This window comes from Dendrobates tinctorius, unplaced genomic scaffold (assembly GCF_039654945.1).
Source record: "Dendrobates tinctorius isolate UK_male_01 unplaced genomic scaffold, ASM3965494v1 ptg000003l, whole genome shotgun sequence".
Taxonomy (NCBI): Eukaryota; Metazoa; Chordata; class Amphibia; order Anura; family Dendrobatidae; genus Dendrobates; species Dendrobates tinctorius.
The window spans coordinates 97,847,662-97,869,812 of record NW_027361671.1 but is presented as its reverse complement, the minus strand read 5'-3'; the positions used below and the strand labels follow the sequence as shown (position 1 = coordinate 97,869,812).

Below are 22,151 nucleotides of genomic sequence, written 5' to 3'. Positions count from 1 at the left end.
GATTTTAGATTCCGCTAGAGCCAGTCGGTCAGGGTCATCGTAAATGAGCCCGAGGGCAGAAAAAACATTATCGACCGAATGAAATGTAGCAGAATCAGCTGGTAAGGAAAATGCGCATGCTTGGGGGTCACCACTCAGAAATGACAACACCAGCCCTACTCGCTGGGCCTCATTACCTGAGGAGATTGGCCGCATGCGGAAGTATAATTTGCAGGCCTCCCGAAATACGACAAATTTGCTGCGATCGCCTGAAAATCGTTCTGGCAGCGGAAACTTCGGCTCTGCACCGATACCTGCAGATGCCGTTTGCACCTTTGCTACTACCAGGCCCTGCTGCTGAACTGCCCTTTTCAACTCGGAGACCTGTAAGGACAGCGCCGCCAACTGGCGGGTTATGGAATCCATGGGATCCATGTACTCCTGAAAAATGTGGGCCGATTATAATGTCACGCGGGGCTTAGGACAACTAAGGCAGAAATACCCGGGGCCCCTGTGGTGTCCCTTTCACTAGGGGAAACCCTGTCTGACCCTCAACCCAGGGTTTTTGCTGAAGGTGCAAATGCCTGAGCCTCCACCCTTTCCTTATCTCCTGCTCAGCCCTGCACTTAACCCTCCACCCTCCACCCAGTGAGGAGACACACCACCAAAGCTCCTACACAAATAAGACAGACAGGGAGAACTTAAACTGCACTGCGCCGCACACACACAGGAATATACAGTAATGTGAACAGGGCACAACTAAACACAAATATGGGAAGGAGAAAGGATAACGACGGATCATACGACACCAGATACGAATCTCTCTCTCTGCAACACCTCCACTCCAGACCGGAACCACTTGGTATGAAAACACAAGCTATAATCGGCGACGCCCATATGCCAGTATGACTATTTAAAGACCGTGGGCGTGACTAACCTTCCAACCTGGTCTCCAGCAGGATTAACCCCCAAGAGCCTGAAGATCAAGCCGGCGCCACTGAGGCTATAGTGGCTGGAGGTGGAACTACCTCTGCCTGCCGGACGCTGTGGTGTGAACAGCGTCCGACATGACATCAGAACTGCATTGTCCAAAGATTGGTCCATTATTCAAAGTGACCATTTACTGTCAAAGGTTCTACCCCTAAATCCATGTGTCATTTTCGAGAGGAATATGACTCTTATAAATCATGTAGCTGATTTGGGTGGTCAACATTTACTTCAATGACAACCAGAGAGTCTTATATTATTAATCAGTTTTTCATTTTGGAATATCCTTTGTGGTTTATCAGCTTGAATGTGATTGTAATAAACAGTATGTGGGAAGGACTACACAACCTCTTCATTGCAGAATAAATAAAAATAGATATAATATAAAAAATGGGATTTTGAACCGTAGCTTAGCTAGACATTTTTTTACGAGAACAAATCTAAGCCAAATCTAAGACTTACTATATTAGGACACATACCTGATTACCATATTTTTTGCACTATAAGACGCACTTTTTTCCTCCAATAATGTGGAGGAAAATGGGGGATGCATCTTATAGTACAAATGTACCTGCTCTGGCTGTGGTGGGGAGGTGGGGAAGCAACAGTGGTGAAGCAGCGGATCACAGGAGGCAAGAGACGACTGCTGCGGCTTACTCCTGTGCCTGCTACTAAAGTGAAATTAATATTCACTGCATTCCACGTCCATGGACCATGGAGAGATGTGAACATTCATTTCTGTTTAATAGCATCCTGGTATGTGTGGCACTATCCTTATCCTTGTATGATTGGCCCCATCCCCATCATGGTATGCAGGGCCCCATCAGAAAAACATAGAAAAAAACCCAAGCCATTACACTTGCTTTCCTCCGCTCAGCTTCTACTTGTAAGGAGCACATGACAGGGATGTCGTGCACTGCTTACAAGCTGAATTACAGCTGCCGGAATACTCACTGCTCCCCACGCCAGTAGCAGGCACAGTGTCAGCTGCAGGCTACTAAAGGGAATGAATATTTACTGCTCATTACTCCCTTAGGTGTGGAATGTAGTGAATATTCATTCCCTTTAGTAGCAGCCCAGCAGCTGCAGGAAGTCGGAGGCTGACACTGTGCATGCTACTAAAGAGCAACGTACACTCACTGCTCTCCACACACATAGTCCTGGCATGGGGAGCAGTGAGTATTCTGGCAGCTGTTCTTCGGCTTGTAAGCAGCACATACACCCTTGTCTTAGCTCTGTGGCGATGCCCTGGAATCACAGCACTTTTTCCTATTTGGTTTACATAGGAAAATAAGAATATCCACATTATCACTGCGCACACCACAGTGAATTATCTGTAAAAAATAATGTGCAGTAGCATAATGATCCTTCACTGCTTTCTACTAAGAAGAATTTAGGATTTTAGCATCCATTTTCTATGCAATTTTTAACAGTCCAAGAACAACATGGGAAAATTTTGCCAACAGCAATTTATAATTGATCATTTCCTGTCAGGTCAGATTTATAGTTTCCTAGTCAGTGACAGGACAACGCATCTTGGTGCCTTAGGCTGATCAGGTAAATTGTGCTCTCCATTCGTCACACCATAGAATAAATTCACAGTACTAGTAATCAGACTTTTGCTAGTAAATAGTAAATGGGTTAATGAAATGGAAACTTTTCTAGAATTTTTTTCCACTGATTGACTCATCCTCTTCCTTGTGGTGAGCAATTGTTGGTCCAGGCAGGAACTAAAGGTAACAGTCAAGGGCAGGTGTGTGCGTGTGATCATTCACATAGACAGTCACACACACACACACACACACCCTACTTGCTTACTTTTGACTACTGGTGTCAGGGACATTCGGTTAAGGGCCTGTCACACTAAGCGATATCTCTAGCAATATCGCAATAACTTGTGACATTATAGCGATATTGCTAGCGATATCGCTGTGTCTGATACTTACCTACGACCCGCTTCCCCGCTATTTATCGCTGATCACGCGAGAACAGGCTGGACTGTTTCTCGTTGTTCGCTTCCTGCGGCGCTTCCTGTGGAGAGATGAGCGACGAGCGTCGAGCGTGGAGCCGGGCGGGAGGATGCAGGATCGCCTAGTGTGACAGGTAAGTAGCGACCCCCGTCCCCAGCGATGTCGCTGGTGAGATCTGCCTGTGTGGCAGCTCACTAGCGACCACTTAGCGATGTACCAGCGATCCTGACCGCGTCATATCGCTGGTCGGGATCGCTGGTGCATCGCTAAGTGTGACAGTACCTTAAGGCAAACTTTTTCTGATCATAATTAATTGATTATGATGAATATATGCAAGTGCACACAAGAAAGTGCAAATTCTTTCATCACTACAAAAAATTAACAGACTCCAGGCTGAGAACCTGTAATAAATTTAGTCTTCAGGCCTGCAAGCTTGTAGCCAAGTATATTATTCTCTATAACTCTGGAGCATTTCAGAGAACGTACACTTTGAAGATCTTGCCAGGCTCCATCGCGAGAGATGAGACTAGTCTGACTCTGCTCCCAGCCAGCTTTTCCTAGTGCTGCAAGAGGTGATTGACAGGTCTCTCCCTACATACAAGCATGAAAGAGTCCTGTCACTCAATGCTGGGAAGAGCCGACTGGGGACCATATGCAGAGACTAGTCTTCTCTGCTCCTGGTCAGATATTCAAAGTAACGCTGGAGTGTTTCAGAGAATAATATTCCTGGCCGCAATCATGGTGGTTTGGGCAGCATAAATCACCTGAGAGGTTCAGTTTCTAATAATTGGAGGTAAAATTGTATTTGACTTATCTGTATTTTCCTGCTACTGTGTTACTATGATGCATGGGGCATTGAAAGATGCTGCTGAGACCATGGTCAGACACCATGAATGTGTCCTATTCTAATTAATAGACACATGAGCTATACTAGCTGGTTATCCGATTTCTGGCAGGACAACAGCGCACATGAGGAGAAGACCTGCTAAACTACTGTGGGGAGAAGCTGGCTGGGGGCAGCACCAGACTAGTGTCGCCTCTGCCTATGATTCATGGCTGGATCTTTAAATCTGTCTTCTCTGAAGTGTCAAAGCGTTTCAAAGAAAAATATACCTGGCTGCAATCATGCAGCGTGAATTTACTGACAGGTCCCCTCTAAATTTACATTTTCTCTGTTAGATTACATCAAGCACAAGTTTTAAAATGGCTTAATTTACAAATAAGGAAAATCCTCCCATGTCTCCTCTCTTGTTAGATCCTTATTATACTGCCCCCTGCTGTTCTTTCGAGTCACTGTCAAAATGAATAGTAAGAAAGAGCTGCTTCTTTGCTTGCCTTTTTATTGCCCAGTCTGCAAAATAACGGAAATCATTCAACTGCCTGTGTACAGGAGGTCTGACAGCGAGATTATGCATCTATTACCTCCAACATTGGACACATTACAACTAGAGTTGAGCGACTTTGGTCGGATCGGGTTTTGTGAAACCCGAATGAAACAAAATTTGACATTCATCCACTCAGTGCCGACTTTTATTCCCCATTGACTTGCATTGGGGTCGGGTTTCGGACGAAACTCCGACTTTTTTTTGCCCTAGTCGGACCAGTTTCATCTGAAACAAATTTTGTTTCATTCGGGTTTCATGAAACCCGATCCGACCAAAGTCGCTCAACTCTAATTACAACAATGGATGTTCGGAGTAAGAGTTTAGAAACAAGAAAAAAACACAGCTCACACTATAACCAGAATGTAACAGCGATATCTCGACATAGGAGCATTTTTTTAAAAACTATTTTGATTGAAAATTTTACACTGTATGTGATCTATCAGAGAAAATGTAGTAGAACACACAGAACTTGTTTTACTGATATTAAGAAACACCGATCTTACTAATTTGGTTCGTCATAATGTATTGAGTTGAGTTGTTTGGGTTTTTTTTATATAACGGTCCCCTTTTTTCATGTAACTTTGGCATGTATGAGCAAGACGTGTCATCAACTTCTAATTTTGCAGACAGATCGTGGAGGCGATGTAGAAGACAGGGGAAAGATTCTACTTTCTCTCATGTACAACACTCAACAAGGAGGGCTGATTATTGGGGTCGTACGCTGTGTTCACTTGGCAGCAATGGACGCTAATGGCTACTCTGATCCGTTTGTTAAACTGTAAGTAACTGACAGTATCATTTAACTTACTGAAAATATAATTTCCAATAATCTGTTTACTGTATCAAATAAAATGTATTATAGCTGGAAATCACATATTTCAATAATGCTAGAGTAATAGAGTAAAAACTCCAATTGAATGGTAACTGTACTATCAACAAACACCATAAATCAATATCATGGGGCTATATGAGAAACTTTGTAATAAATATTATCAGAGATTTTGACCTCTTTCTCCAGTTTTGAGTCACTTCTTTGCACCCCCCCATCTTCTGAATTTGTAATCCATCCAGAAAAAAAAAAAACAGTTCAACTCTATCTCGTCAAGACAAGACTGACTGCCAGCACACAGTAATGTGTAAGGTTACACCTACTATTACAATCTTTGGATATGGGAAGAATGAGGAGTGACAAATAGAGTGAGAAAGCTCTCTAGATTTCTAACAAGTCTTTTGACTCACCTCTGAGCTGGATTCACATCTACACTACTCTGTAATGCTGTATAATTTCATCCATGCCTCTGCTACTTCTGTTTCTGTGTGAACTAAGGACTAAAGTGCAGGAATCACTCTGTTTCTGTGTGCCAAATATGGCAGACCTCGCAGTAGCTAGTCTCTTGCTGCAAGCTTGGAATTAATTGAAAATTAGAGAGTTTGCAGAGATGAAAACTGGTGAAAATAGATTATACAAGTCACAAATGGCAAGAAGTAGTGTCACTCCTCACGTGCACACACTCTGTGGCAACCGAGTGTATGATTTTCAAAAACCTTTTTGGCCCCGATTCATTAGAAATGACATCTCTTATGCCAGTCTTATGTGGGGCATGCATGAATGAGATGTTCTGAATTCACTGAGAGACACCAACCACTAAATGAATTTAGCACATCTGATCAGTTGCCTACACCTCGGAACACTTCACCAGAAATATAATTCCAGTCAGTGACTGGAGTAACATTTCTGGTGTCATGTATTCCAACACTTTTTGATGTATCTGTCAGGCAGGCGTTACCTCGTTCCATCCACCCCGTCTATGCTCATTTTGGCACAATTGGCTGATAGCGGCATGAGTTGCAATTTTTTTTCTACAAATACTTGTTGCACAAAAATATTTTGACTTTTCAAAGTGTTTATGCCAGAATTCTGGCATAAACACTTTGTTGAATTGTAGCCATAGTCTTTTTTTTTAAACTGTATCTGGCTGCCACAGTGTATGGTATTTAATAGGTATTTTTGTGGTTTATCTTATATGCTGCTGCCTGTTTTTTTTTTTTTTAAATACCTGAACAGCTTCTTTTAAGGTTGAATAATTCTGATTTAAGAATATATAAACCATAGGTCCATAGTTCTTCTTGCCATATTGCCACTTAAGCATAAATTATTAATCTTTTTATGACTGGGCATGTTTTTACTTTTTTTGCCTTCTCTTTTTTCAAAAAAAATTAACTTTATTTTTTAATAAACATACTCATATGAGGCCTTGTTTTTTATCATGAGAGAAGTTGTACTTTTTAATGACTCCATTAATTTTTACCATAAAATGTACTGAAAAGCAGTAAAAAAAAAATCCTAAGAGGGATGAAATGATGGGAAAAAAAGAAAAATCACCATTATTTTTTAGGCTTCCTTTTTATAGTGCAGCAAGGTTGGGTAGTATTGTTAAATACTGCAGGTTGTGAATAGATGCACCTAACTACCTTTGACTAAGAACCAAGAAATGGCTTCACCTTGTTTCAGTCTACTGGATGTTGAGCATAAAATAGTGTGTTGAAGCTATTGAGTGACCAGCCAAAATTGTGAGCTGTAGCTATGAGAGTGACAAGCCAGGATTTCTCTCTGAATGGAGACTGCATGGGTCAGCTAGGAAAGCTGAGCAGTCTTTGTGTTGGAGCTGCAGAGAAATAAGTGGAAGCTGCAGCCTGTTCAATGTGAATGTGACGTTTTTTAGTTAAGAGCTACGTCGGAGAGTGGACCCTCTGGATTGCGGATCCGGAGCCCCTGGGCCGAGCACTCCAGGTGAAGACCGACCCCTATACAGGGATCGTTTGGGGCAGGACCACAGGGGACGGAAGCGCAACAGCCGGACCAAGAGGGACGGCTCCACGGACAAATAAGGACTAGGGAGAAGGATGGCTTTGATACGAACCCGGGACTGACAGATGGAGGAATGAGACACAGGACAAGGCAGTGAGACAGAGCGTGGACAAGAGGAACTACAGAGGACTGTAACACAGGGCACGGCAGGGAGGCAGGGCATGGACTAGAGGAACAACAGAGGACTGTAACACAGGGCACGGCAGGAAGGCAGGGCATGGACTAGAGGAACATCAGAGGACTGTAACACAGGGCACGGCAGGAAGGCAGGGCATGGACTAGAGGAACAACAGAGGACTGTAACACAGGGCACGGCAGGGGGGCAGAGCATGGACAAGAGGAACTACAGAGGACTGTAACACAGGGCACGGCAGGGAGACTGGGCATGGACTAGAGGAACAACAGTGGACTGTAGCACAGAGCACGGCGGGGGAGCAGAGTAGGGACAAGAGGAACTACAGAGGACTGTAGCGGCCAGAGGGTGCAGGAGGCTACACGATCATCAGGCGTCCTCCACCTAGCGAGGACGCCTGAAGTATCCTAGCACCCGGAAGTGCGTCCCCCTGTCCTGCCCCTCAGCGCCGCCCACCGCTGGAGGGAGAGAGCGGGAGGGGCGCGCGCACGACAGGGAGCGGGTGCCAGGAGCAGCTGTGAGGAGGAACGTAGGATGGGCGCGCGCCTGGACGGGGGCGCGTAGATAAGGAGACGCTGTGGCGTGCGCTGCTGCTGGAGGGGCATCGGCGGGCATAGCCGCCGATGTCACAGTGAACTGTGCATAAATTTAAACAGTGTTTTGGATCTGAATCTTGGAGTTTTATTAAAGCAATAAAACTGCACATGTTTGGCTCAAACCTCATTCCCTGTGTAAACACTACCTAATGCCTACCTGAGAGAGTGGATCCCTACAATAGTAGCAATTGTGCGATAAAAAATTACCTGGAAATATGATTTTCTAGGTCAGTACAATTAAGTACCAGTACCAATTAAGGAGATGTGAGAATATGTATGAGATTGTATTTGTGGATTGTGCTCATTTGGTGGAGGTGATTGAAAACAAAAATATATCCCTGAATTCATAATCCATAATCTTTTAACTTTGGGATAATTTCACTAAGTGTGATAAGTGATGGCCTTGTTCGTGCATTGACAGAATTAGGGAACACCTAGGGAAAGAATTTATGTACCCTAGAAGGGACCATGGACCATATCCTAAGTTCCTTAATCTTGGCCCCTGTAAGTGATACATTAATACTTGTCTTCAAGGTGTGGGTAGATGTTTTATGGCAGTCTTGTGCAAAATTGTTTAGCTATGTCTCTTTCCCAGTTGTCCAGTAGGATGATTTACTGGATTGAAGTTGTGCGTTCTACAGTTAAATAAAATTGAAATGGGAACTACCCATGTACTCATTTGGATCTAAAAAATGAAAATGTGTTGTTTGTATCCAATGTATTATAGTGTATGCAAAAATATTTTTACATTTTTTTTTTATTACAGTTGGCTAAAACCTGACGGAGGCAAGAAGTCCAAGCAGAAGACTCAAATTAAAAAAAAGACTCTTAATCCTGAATTCAATGAGGTGAGACGACATTTAGAAATTGGTGTATTTAGCGTCAAACAATACAGATTTGAAGAACAAGGCAGTCATTTTCAAATATGCTTAGTTCTTGGAAGTTTGATACAATAGCTTTTGAATAGACAAACATTAGTTTAAGACCTCTAATCGGAAGTGACCATAAGACTGAAGACTGCTAAAGTATCCCTTAGCAGAAAATAATATTAGATAAACTTGGGCTGCCAGTTTCAATCAATCTCGAGGTAAAACAAACTGCCTCCTTTTCTTCTCAAATCTTAAATTGGGCAAGCAATATCTTTCACAACAAATAAGTTCTTCTTGAGTCCAAGAAACTAGCCAATGCAGCAGAAGTACAGTCATTCTCCCACTAATTATGCGGAAACAGCTAATGTGACCATATGATCACCCAGTGGCCACAGTGTATATGTGCACATACGCATTGCACTTACACCAAGGTGTTCCAGCTCAATTCTTTGGTTTTGCTTTAGCTTTTTGTACTTTACACATACCGAGGCATGGCTCCCCCTTTTTCGAGCTGCGATCTTTGTCTATATAGCTTTTCAGTAACAGGTGCAAAACAGTCTGACCTAGGTCCTGCTCTTTCCCCATCTATTTTGAAGCCTGTTAACACATAGCGAGGTGACCTACAAGAGTTATGGTTCATCCTGATTGTGTACACCTTGTCTGCAGTGGGTTGGCTTTTTTATTTTCTTTATATCAAAATAGTTTCAACTAAGTACTCTATATTATTTACATGTACTATTAATTTATTTACTTATTGCATGGTATTTGTTAATTTTACATTTACCTTAAGTTTGGTCTGTTAAAGCAAACGTGTCAGCAGGATTTTCAGCATTAAACTACAGACACTGTCAGGTTTGCACTATTGTACTGGTTAGAATGATACCTGGGTTGATGGAAATCTGTCTTGTGGTTGTTGTTTAATCTGTATTTGTAGTTTTCAGTTAATGATATGCTCGTGCCCCGGGGCGGCCTGTGGGTGCATGTGGATCAGTGATCTGTCATAACCCAATACAGATAAATGAGTAAGCAGAGCACCACATTCTGCCCCCCCTCACCACAGGCCGCCCCGTAGCGCGAGAATCTCATTAACTGAAAACTGAAAATAAAGATTAAACAACAACCACAAGATGGATTTCATCAACCAAGGTATCATTTTAATCAGTATAACAGCACCAACCTGACACTGATCTACAGTGTGAATATGCACCTGCACATTGCAATTATACCAACATTTGTTCCAGCTCATTTCTTTTGTTTTGCATATGATCAACCAGGCGCATAACTGTATTCATAATTTGTCATGAAGGCAATTCAAACATTTACATACTTTTAGAAAATGGATAGCCATTGGGTTATGATTTTTAATGTTTTAAAAATGTGAATATCTTAATGCAGGATTCATGTGAGTTACAATGCTATCATTGTCTCTCTACTTTCATTATTTTTAAGCTCTTGAAAGATGACAGCTGGATTCTCTTTTGTGACTTTAGACTATTAAACCTGTTGTGACTAAGATAAGGGCCCCATCACACATGTGATCTCGCTAGCGAGATCGCTGCTGAGTCACAAGTTTTGTGACACAACAGAGATCTCACCAGCGAGATCGCTGTGTGTGACAGCGATCAGCGACCGGCCCCCCTGCCGGTATCGCTGATCGCTGCAAGAAACCTCTGGACATTTTTTTCGTCGCTGATCTCCCGCTGGCCCTCACGCATTGCTGCGTGTGACAGGCGGGAGACCAGCAATCAGCTGGTAACTAATGTACACATCGGGTATCCAAGGGACGCGTGTCCCTTGGATACCCGATGTGTACGTTAGTTACCAGCGAGTTACAGGTGCCGCCGCCTCACGCTGAGGACCAGGAGCCCGCGGAGAGTGTACCTGCCGCCGCCGCACGCTGGGGACCAGGAGGCAGCAGGACGCTGCCAGGAGAGGCCAGGGATGCAGGCGCACCCTCTGCTGGTGGAGGACTGGAACAGCAGGCACACTTGTCCACTGCTCCTGGGCTCGCTCCTCACCTCGGCGTCGGCGTGCTGATCGCTGGTGAAGCTGTCTGTGTGACAGCTCACCAGCGATCACATAGCGACTTACCAGTGATCCTGACACGTTGATATCGTTGTTGGGATCCACTGGTAAGTCGCTATGTGTGACTCCAGCTTAACTCTAAACTGTCAGGATATGGGGGAGGCATGTTCTGTAGACAAAAGGCCTCTAATTATAGACTGACTTGTGAACTCAGCTCGAGAAGATCTGTACTCAGTAAGCTTCCTCTATTGGTACAATACATCAAAGTAGCATATATCAGTTGATTTTATGGTTGTTTACTTTATTATAATTTTATATTAAAATTTTGTGTTACATTCTATATTTGAATAAAAAAACTGGCTAAAAACTGCAACAGATTTTATTTTTGTCTTAAGCAGCACATTAAACCAATTATCAAAAGTAAATGACGGATTGCTAAACTGACCTTTTCTCTTATTTTTTTTTTTTCTATTTCTTCTTAATAGGAATTCTTCTTTGATGTAAAACACAATGATCTGGCAAAGAAACAGCTAGATATATCAGTCTGGGACTATGATATCGGAAAATCTAATGATTATATAGGTAAGATGGTCAAATATGCTGAATAGTACATCAATTACTTGCATGTTACCCAGGTAGCATTGACTGTATAACAATCAGAATAGCACACAAAAGTGATCAAGTGGGTACTCTGTTTACTGTTGCATTTCATTAGTTTTAGCAACTTTTGACAGTGCATAAAATTTTTGTGTATGGTTGTGCTCACATTTTCATCAGATTATTACATGCACAGTTCAAGTAGCTGCTCATTAAACTGTAATTTTTAGATCATGAAGTGGCTGTTGGTGCAGTCTACATGGAACCATACTCCAACAAACATGGTGCACCACAATGGGTCTGAATGGCTGTCTACAATTATATACAGTAGCCAACTGCAGAAGACCACACATTTTATATTTATATCCCTTCTCTCACTCTTGCATAAACGGATGACTTTGACAAGTTGCGATAGTTTTCACGTCCATTTTCTCAGGCTTCTAACAATCCTCTCCTAGATGTCTCTTGTAACTCTTCTTCCTAATTTATCCCCAAGTCAATTCCATTAGTAACCAAGTACAGTGGGGAAAAAAAGTATTTAGTCAGTCAGCAATAGTGCAAGTTCCACCACTTAAAAAGATGAGAGGCGTCTGTAATTTACATCATAGGTAGACCTCAACTATGGGAGACAAACTGAGAAAAAAAAATCCAGAAAATCACATTGTCTGTTTTTTTTTCATTTTATTTGCATATTATGGTGGAAAATAAGTATTTGGTCAGAAACAAGCAATCAAGATTTCTGGCTCTCACAGACCTGTAACTTCTTCTTTAAGAGTCTCCTCTTTCCTCCACTCATTACCTGTAGTAATGGCACCTGTTTAAACTTGTTATCAGTATAAAAAGACACCTGTGCACACCCTCAAACAGTCTGACTCCAAACTCCACTATGGTGAAGACCAAAGAGCTGTCAAAGGACACCAGAAACAAAATTGTAGCCCTGCACCAGGCTGGGAAGACTGAATCTGCAATAGCCAACCAGCTTGGAGTGAAGAAATCAACTGTGGGAGCAATAATTAGAAAATGGAAGACATACAAGACCACTGATAATCTCCCTTGATCTGGTGCTCCACGCAAAATCCCACCCCGTGGGGTCAGAATGATCACAAGAACGGTGAGTAAAAATCCCAGAACCACGGGGGGGGACCTAGTGAATGATCTGTAGAGAGCTGGGACCAATGTAACAAGGCCTACCATAAGTAACACACTACGCCACCATGGACTCAGATCCTGCAGTGCCAGACGTGTCCCACTGCTTAAGCCTGTACATGTCCGGGCCCGTCTGAAGTTTGCTAGAGAGCATTTGGATGATCCAGAGGAGTTTTGGGAGAATGTCCTATGGTCTGATGAAACCAAACTGGAACTGTTTGGTAGAAACATAACTTGTCGTGTTTGGAGGAAAAAGAATACTGAGTTGCATCCATCAAACACCATACCTACTGTAAAGCATGGTGGTGGAAACATCATGCTTTGGGGCTGTTTCTCTGCAAAGGGGCCAGGACGACTGATCCGGGTACATGAAAGAATGAATGGGGCCATGTATCGTGAGATTTTGAGTGCAAACCTCCTTCCATCAGCAAGGGCATTGAAGATGAAACATGGCTGGGTCTTTCAACATGACAATGATCCAAAGCACACCGCCAGGGCAACGAAGGAGTGGCTTCGTAAGAAGCATTTCAAGGTCCTGGAGTGACCTAGCCAGTGTCCAGATCTCAACCCTATAGAAAACCTTTGGAGGGAGTTGAAAGTCCGTGTTGCCAAGCGAAAAGCCAAAAACATCACTGCTCTAGAGGAGATCTGCATGGAAGAATGGGCCAACATACCAACAACAGTGTGTGGCAACCTTGTGAAGACTTACAGAAAACGTTTGACCTCTGTCATTGCCAACAAAGGATATATCACAAAGTATTGAGATGAAATTTTGTTTCTGACCAAATACTTATTTTCCACCATAATATGCAAATAAAATGAAAAAAAAACAGACAATGTGATTTTCTGGATTTTTTTTTCTCAGTTTGTCTCCCATAGTTGAGGTCTACCTATGATGTAAATTACAGACGCCTCTCATCTTTTTAAGTGGTGGAACTTGCACTATTGCTGACTGACTAAATACTTTTTTTCCCCACTGTAAGTCCACATTTCTAGTGAGCCTCCTTTACAGTGTGAAGAGACTGCAGGCACGTAGGATGCAGTAACGGACTGCACACAGACAAAGGGTGAAAGGGGTTTATTATACAGTAGAAACTGCACACAGGGAGAAAACAGAAAGATAATATTCCCTAATACAGCAAAAGGCTAATGGGGATAACTTAAAGAACAGGGACAAGTAAAGCTGACAATACAATAAAATATAACTTATCACTCTAAAATATTACTTATCACTCAGGCGCCAGTCACGGTTGAACTTCTGTCTGTGACTGGTGCTGCCTAGATTGCGTCGCAGTGAGGGTTTATCACAATCCTGAGGTAAATGATGTAGTATCTTGGTGGTGTCCTCCCATGGTCCTGACGATGGCAGCGAATCCTCGGGATCCTGTTGCGGGTCTTGGGTCCAGCAGATGAGGTGATGAAGAGGGATACATCCTTATCCTCAGCGGTGAGTTTCCCAACACTATGGAGATTTGCAGCACTGCCCAAACACAGTTTACAATGGGCAGCCCGGTTTGATGTGCCGAATCGACACACGCCTAAGTCCCGTTCACAGACCTTGTCTCTCACGGTCAGTACTGTCAGTGGGGGTGGCTGTGTCAGTGTTGTCAGCTGTGTCAGCGGTCTCAGGTAGAACAGTGATGTCAGCTGGGACAGCGGTGTCTGAGCCGTACTCAGTCGATGGTCTCCTGTCAAAGCGCTCTGCTGTCCCAGGCTCTGCTCTGCCCAGAGGCTTCTCAGCTGATTTTACCTCACAGGCATCCCGCGCGCCCAAAGTTCCCGCCTAGTTAGTTCCTTCCCCTTACAACACTACAACACCAAATAGTGAGCAGTGTCCGAGGTTGCTGGAAACTTTTGGTGCAGAACAGTTCCATGGATAAATCTGATCATTTTGTCTACCTAACTGCTGAATCTTAATTAATGGGGAAATATGTCCTTTCCTAGAAGTATGGAAAAAAAACCTTGAGCTCTGTAAGAAAATTCCTACTAACTTATTGGTACATAACCCACAACACTGGCTGACACAGACGAAAAGGACCCCTGGGCAAGATCAATATATGGGCTTTTTGCATTCCAATATCTCATCATATTGAGTAATTCCATCTGCTATTGAGATGGTAGTGGGCCCATGTGCGGCTGCACCAATGCTATGTCCACCATTGACCCAAAACTACTAGGGAAAGTTTCAATTATGTTGTAGTGAAATAAATTAAGTTGTCCCATCTTTTCCATCAGGCGGACCAAAGCAACTTATGAATGTTGATTAGTCTAAAGTTTTTACCTTTAGCAAATACTATTTAATGTGAGGATGGGATAGGGAGATAAAAAAGTGACAACTGCTCTGGCAGTAAGCCATATAAATTTAATTACCATGCATAAACAATTTAAATGTAGTGAATGAATCATCAAAGTTACCTGATTTTGATGTGGATCTTAGATAGTGTGTCTATGATGAGACAAGTTAATTATTGGTTGCCCAAGCATGAATGCAACATGATTGCATGGTAGATACTGTTCCGTTTTAAAGAATGCCTAATGAAAACTTAATTACCATGCAATAGGTATAAGTGCTATTCAAAATAGATATATAAGGGAATCATTATTTTAAAAAGCAATTACAATAAGTACATAGAAAAGAACATGTTTATGGAAATTATCACCTATACAAATCATCATTACTGATACAAATAATAACTAAAGTTTGTTTTAATTCCAAAATATTTTTTGACAAGTTAGTGTATGGCAGATGTGAGCTGTAAGCTGAAATATGAATTACAAGCATGGCAGTGTATTGTATAAGTGGTTAAGCAATCATAGGTTTAAGAATCAAAAATAAAATGTAAAAATAGGTCACCGTCTCTGACTCTGACCTCCATGTGTGCTGTAAGAATTAGCTTTCTAAAATATTTGAGAGGATATTATTCCTATTTTAAAGTAAGGTCTGTTCTTTAATGTCTCCCTGCAGGTGGTTGTCAGCTGGGCATCAATGCCAAAGGGGAACGCTTGAAACACTGGTATGAGTGCCTGAAGAACAAAGATAAGAAGATTGAACGCTGGCATGTTCTACAGAATGAAAATCACGTAGCAAGCGATTAAGAGACAGATGCAGTGTTTCACAAGCATTTATGCTCAATACCAAGTCACTGTAAACTTTTTCTGTCTTGTCTTCCAGAGCATTCACACTTATAGCTTTTAGCGATAGAAATAAGATAGTTGCTATTAGTATATTCTTTATTCAATTTAAAAAAAAAAAAAAAAAAGCCGCATTTGTGTATGTCCTTGGGGCAAATGCTGACAGAAACGATACCCGTGTTTGTTGTTCTGCCCAGTGCTGCATTACCTCCTTACATGGCAAACCTTTATGTCCATTGCTGTTGAATTCTAAAGAAACATATACTGTATAAAATGGAACTTTATTTTTATTCAAATCTTTAATAAGGCACAATGTCTTTGTACAAACAAATCTTACATATCTAACTGTGCACATTTTGTCTTGTAGTAGGAATAGTGATTGCTTATCTGACAGGTACGGGGTCTCCTGCGCCACATTATGTAATATAGTGACAAGATGATATTTCAGAGCACAAAACAACTATATATTCGGATACAAGTTCTTCAATTTTCCAGCTGGTGATATAATGTATTCTTCTGATGAAATGTTTTTACAAAAAAATAGGGCAAAAATCATTTATCTTGTTTAGATTGAACTTCCGCAGCACTTGTTATTCTCTAGTTGTCGGAATTGCTGTTTTTTTCACTAGAACTAATAGTCAGAGACCCTAACTGTAATAGTCGCAAAAGTTCAATACCACCCTCTTTTTATATAAGTGGCACAAGATGAATAATTTTTTTTTCTAGGTGATTCTGTAGTACATGTACAATGACCTAGTGGGGTGGACTGACCATGTGCTTGTTGGGGAAGTTGGGCACCAACATCCCTGGTATTAGGGCCCATACAGATGTCAGTCTCGCTAGCGAGTTTGATCGGTGTTTTTCACAGATAGTACTTGTACCTATTATGCCATATGGATGTGTTCACACATCTGTGCATTTTTGTTGACTGGGTGATACTCACAAAAAAACGGAGACTTGTTGTACTTCGATCCGAGCTTTCGATCAATCTTTCCAATGCAGGTCTGAGTCCATAAAAAAATCAGATGCCATTTGTTTGATATGAGAATGTTGAAAAACCTCTGTTATTTTTTTTATCAAAGAAAAACTGATGAAACTGTGCCAAAAGTTTGATAATACTCTGATGAAAAATACTGATGAAACTCAGACTGTGTTTTTGCATTCAAGAAAAATCAATGACAGCAGGAAGATCCCTTAGAGTTATTAAAGTTTTTGGTGGAGGGGCTAAAAAAGAGATAAATGCTATTGAAAATAATTGATAACCCAGAAGGATTTTCCATGTGGGGCACAAAATTTCTGCACTTAATGTCATATGATATATTCATTACAAAGTAATTCAAACTAAACGCTATGGAATATTGCTATTATGCAGGACTTTTCAAGTCTTTTCATGAAATCTATTCTCTAAAGTTGTGTTTGAACTTGCAAATAGTTCATCTACTTTCCATATGAATTTAACTAGAACATCGTAAAAGAAAAGATATGACTTATAATCTCTACTTCTGGTCTTCAAGCGGGGAACCCATGCCCTGCTCCTCCTCTGTTTTAATCAAAAGTGAAATTCATCTAACAGTGCTGTTCTCAGAGAATACTATAGAGATGAAATATTCCAATGTAAAGTGCAGTTTTCTATATTACATTAATTTCTATTGTTAAATATGGCTGTAGAGAAATTTAGTAATAGGGAAAAATGTCCTTGCCTAAATACTGTGGTTACAGAGGTCACCTGCTGTGGTTGATAGTTGGATTTCCAGTGCCCCTGATAGGTTATTTATGCCAATGCTGCTTTGTTGTCATGTCGTCTCAGTTGGCATAGGGAGTGTATAATGTAATAGAGAACAATGGCGTGTCTCCTTAACATTCTTTGTAACGTTCCAATAAGTAAAGCTTTTTGGGAAACTTTTTGCCCAGTTAGTCAGTTACACTTTAGGTTGAATTAAAGGGTCTAAGCATCTCCAGGCAGTTGATCAAGTGATTATTATTATTTTTTTAGGACTGGTGAATTCGATACTGCTAAGCCTGTGTTCTCTCGTACCAAGACTGTTACTAAAACATGCACTACCACCTAAGGGTTCAAAATACCTATAGTAACACGTCCATCTCTGTTGAAAATCAATCAAGCCATGTAATTCCATCTCATCTATGGAGAATTAAGTTAAATGTATGTGGTGAAGATAATATTTCAAGTGGTTTCCATACTGCCGTTTGATACTTCGTTTTCTTCCCATAATGTAATCCTATGTTTTTGCATTTTTAATTTCTTCACTTATTTAAATAATCCCAATAAAAAACACACTTCTTTACCTATTTTACACATCTGCAGTCACTCTATGTGATTGCAGACTTGTGAATTCTCCGCACACACATTGCACACTGTGAGGATTCTCCAGTGCCGTGAGCGGCAGTCAGGTGACCGCAAGTGTGCAATTTGCATAAATTCAATCATGAGCAGATTAAACGTGCGCCACCCAATGTAAATGTATTGAGCAAGGCTGGACATGTCTAGCTGGAATCTGGACGGAAGTATGTAAATTGCACACTTGCGGTCACATGACAGCCAACTCCCTCCTCTGGCACTGGAGAACAGTCACAACGCGCAGTCTAGATTCACAAGTCTGCAGTCACATAGACTGCGGACTTGCATCCTAAGGTCGGACAACCCCTTTAATATTTGAGCCAATTCATATGAGCAATAACTCAGTCATCAATAAACATGGGTATAGTTCACATAATTTGTCACACAGCAGTAATGAAGAATGCAATAAAATATTAATCATGTAAGAAATAAAAACATAGCAAATGTTGGTAATTATATGAAATATTAAGCTTGTCAAATACTAACAGAATTGGGATATAGTGAGTGGAAGTTTCCTATACTTTATTTAGTGAAGCTAAACTTATTCTTTCATTAGACATTAAGGTATTAACTCATTAACCTTTTCACACAATATATTAATGGGAATACACCGTGGGAGGCTGACACGTTGGTTTAGAGTCTGATGTTCTTTAATAAAGTGAAATCTATATAAAAAAAATCATCTCTTTTCTATGACCCTTTGTATTAAAATTTTGACTGTTTCTCTGAGGTGTCCCAACATAAATTACAAGACTTTTAGCATGAACTATATTGTGCTTGTTTAGACCTTAGATTTGATCAAGGTGACTCTATAGATGCCTTCGCTAGTGCTACAATGATCTATGATGCTAGAGGAAAGGACAGCTGGATTCAAAGTGGATTAACTGATGATCTCATATTTGTGACTATGAAATTGTCAGACTCACTTTAACCTCTTGTTTTTCTTTACTCCATTTGGGCTTTTAATTTTGTAAAGGGAGAAGTCAGTTAGTCCTTGTCTGATAACAGGTTACTAGACTGATATTCAATGTAGTCACCTTGACTCTTATCACCTTTAAGAACTCAATGACCAATTACAGAAAGAGCATTTTCATGGGATTTCAGGTTCAGTATACTGTTCGTCTTGCATTATAAAGAGACTTGGTCTGAATACCCTTATAAATACCTAACTTTATACTTGCTCCACTGGGAGAATCTTCAATATTTATGGGAGTGCATGGGATTTTGAGACAGTTGCCTAAGGGTAGAAAAATAATAAAAAATGAAAATGACTTTCACTCACTGGGTAAATCCCAGCACTGCCGGTTGTCCTTTCCAGTTTTGCAATGATGAGTCATGTCTACCATATGACCACCGTGGTCTATTATTGGGCTAAAAGGTCACATGTTGTGCATGCAAATATCACTGCTGGCATCAGTCAATGGCTGCAGTGTTCGCATGAACAATGGATATGTTGTTTTTGCTGCAAAACTGTTCTCAGCCAGCAGAGTGACATTTGCTTTTATGGTGGGAGATTTAATAATAGTCATTTTTAATAAAAAATGTGCACCATTTTCAGCTCTTCGGCAACTTTTTTATATGAAGGTTAGCTATGTTTTTCTTTTTCTTTTATAGTTGAACTGGATAATAAATGTTGAGTAGGTATCCACAATTTAGTTCCTATTTTCAACTTGGCATGAAATCCTCAAAGTCTTGAATTTTCTAGGACTGTCTCAACACATAACCCAAGTAATAATTCCCTGCTTTTTTCTTAGGCCTAGTAACTCTTTGCTTAGCAGATGTTAAAGAATGTTAATTCTCACTAGAACTTCAGTGCTAGAGCATTGGTGCCATTTGCATGGGTTCAAATGCTTATCAATGTAGATATATTATAGAATTTTTTCCATAGGATATCATGTTTCTTGTTTCGTTAACAGGGTAAGTTTACTAGTATACTTAGTATACTTGATAATCTAACCTGTAAAGTGTCACCTCTGTATTGTTGCGGTGCTTAATGGTGGTAGTATGAAAAAAAGCTTATGTTGGTCTGTCTTGACTCTAATTACTCTGGGACTTTTTCTATTTTTTTAATTAAGTGCAATGAAATAAGAACAAAGAACATTATCCAGATATAAGTTTTCTTTTTCCCACACCAAAGCTTTACAAAACTTATTCGGCTATAATCACTAAATCTGTGTCGCAGAAAAATGGGCCTCGGTGCAACCAACCACTGGGCTTTCTTAAATTTCTTTTTTTTTCATAGAAATTTAAGAGAGTTGAGCTCTTTTTGGTTGCTGCAAGGAGTTTTGGGTTGCTTTTGAAACTTTTCAGAATTGAGGTCCAATAGTGTATAGTCTTACCAACATTACTTGTGATCCATCCAGCAGAATCATCACTCCTGAAGAAGTTCTTTGTCTGGATTTGTAATATTTTTTATAAAATCTATACAAAATGTAATGGAATTGTTTTAAAGCCAGTGCAATAATGCATTACAGCCTATAACATTCGAGACATTATTAATGCGGTTCAGTTTGTGTAAAAACAATAATACCACAAAATAAGTAAAAGGTAATAAGTGTACATAAATACAAGTAATGTAACATTATATATTAAAAGTAAAAAGATCTTATTTATCATAATTTAGCCAATCACAGAACAACATTCATTTTTATCCATAGTCGTCTAAAAAAATGAATGCTTAGCTCTGATTGGCTGTTATGGTCAGCAAGGCTCTTTTTTCATAAAGAGGCCTAATGTACAAGATATTTCTGGCCACGCTAATAGCAATCAATTAAATCTATTTTCTACTGAAGTAAGAGAATCCTATCAGTTGTGATGTTCCTTATAATTTTTTTAAAGGATTGTGCAGACTAAGAAAATAAAAAGCTCTTTAGTTTCGGAAACGTGACCAGGCAAATCTGATTTTTTTGGCGAAATTCAAAGTGAATTCAATTCAATTTGCTTATATCAAGGTATAACAGAAGAAGCTAAGACGTGCTAATAATCTGTCCTTGATACAACCAATATATTAATCGACATGAATTATGTGGTACATAAATTGTGATTGTAAGAGACATGATCCTTTTTTATTTATTATACTACTACTATTACTAGAAGAAAAAATAGGATTACTAATAGCATATCCTGGGTTAAAAATTTTCTTATCACTTTGTGTTTTCTGTGTTAATTGTCTGAAAAACAGTCAATAACTGGTTAATATTTGTGTTTTCTGATAAACTGAGATTAGGATAATTTCTCCATATTCACCTGTACATTATTTCACTGGATTGGATGCGCCATTATCAGACACATCAGCTGAGCAGAAATAATTTTTTCTTTGTAAATAACGCATGCACATATGGACTGAAATGGTGCAGACACTTATATGCTGATGTTTGCATTTCAAAGAGCATGATGTGAATTTACCAGAAAAAGTGACCTAACTTATGTTACCAAGAATTTAGAAAAGAACCTGTCTTCCTTTGCATGCAGATATAACATAATGATTTCCTTATGTGATGTGTCCAATAAAGAAAAACACAAGTAAATGTGTTGAATTTGTTTATTTTGTTCATTTATATAGTTACATAGTGTAGGGATTCGACTCGTTCAGGTGCAGCGGGAGACAATCATGAGACAGGTTCTTCCCAAAATTCATGAGGTTTATTTGCTCCATAAACCATAAATCAGCGTATCACCAAAATAGCCTCTAGCTTAGGCACAAAAGAACATAAACGTCCGTGGCTTCAGACTCGGACCGAGAGTCTCAGCACATGCTGGGAGGTGTAGTCCTCCCCATATACAACCTCTGTAGTGTCCAACCTGGACACATGGAAGTCTGTCCACACTCAGACAGACTCACTCTCTCACATGTGCCAAACACCTCAATTACATAGCCCTGTAACCACACCCACAGGTGATCACATGGCTATGACATCACTAAAGGTTGTATAGACACACACAGGCTTCCCTGACACAGTGTAACAGAAAGATCAGCAGTACCTCTGCTGATCAATACACCCTGGAGCCTGCATCCCAAGGCCACCCACCTTGAGACCCATAATGGTCATTTAGGACCCTGTTCCTGTTACCACACTGAATGTGCCTGTACACCCGTCCTGGGACACC

At 40.6% G+C, this 22,151-nt stretch overlaps 1 protein-coding gene across 6 annotated transcripts in view; it reads left to right on the top strand.

The window, feature by feature from the left end:
• The window catches only part of RPH3A (rabphilin 3A), a 480,291-nt gene extending 458,720 nt beyond the window's left edge, over positions 1–21,571 (top strand). For all 6 annotated transcript variants that reach the window (XM_073562255.1, XM_073562313.1, XM_073562371.1 and 3 more), the window contains 4 exons: positions 4,948–5,099; positions 8,686–8,767; positions 11,299–11,395; positions 15,522–21,571. In XM_073562255.1, coding sequence (XP_073418356.1) covers positions 4,948–5,099; positions 8,686–8,767; positions 11,299–11,395; positions 15,522–15,652 — 462 coding nt within the window. In that variant the 3' untranslated portion in view covers positions 15,653–21,571. The remainder of the gene's footprint in view (positions 1–4,947; positions 5,100–8,685; positions 8,768–11,298; positions 11,396–15,521) is intronic.
• Positions 21,572–22,151: the final 580 nt, after the last annotated feature.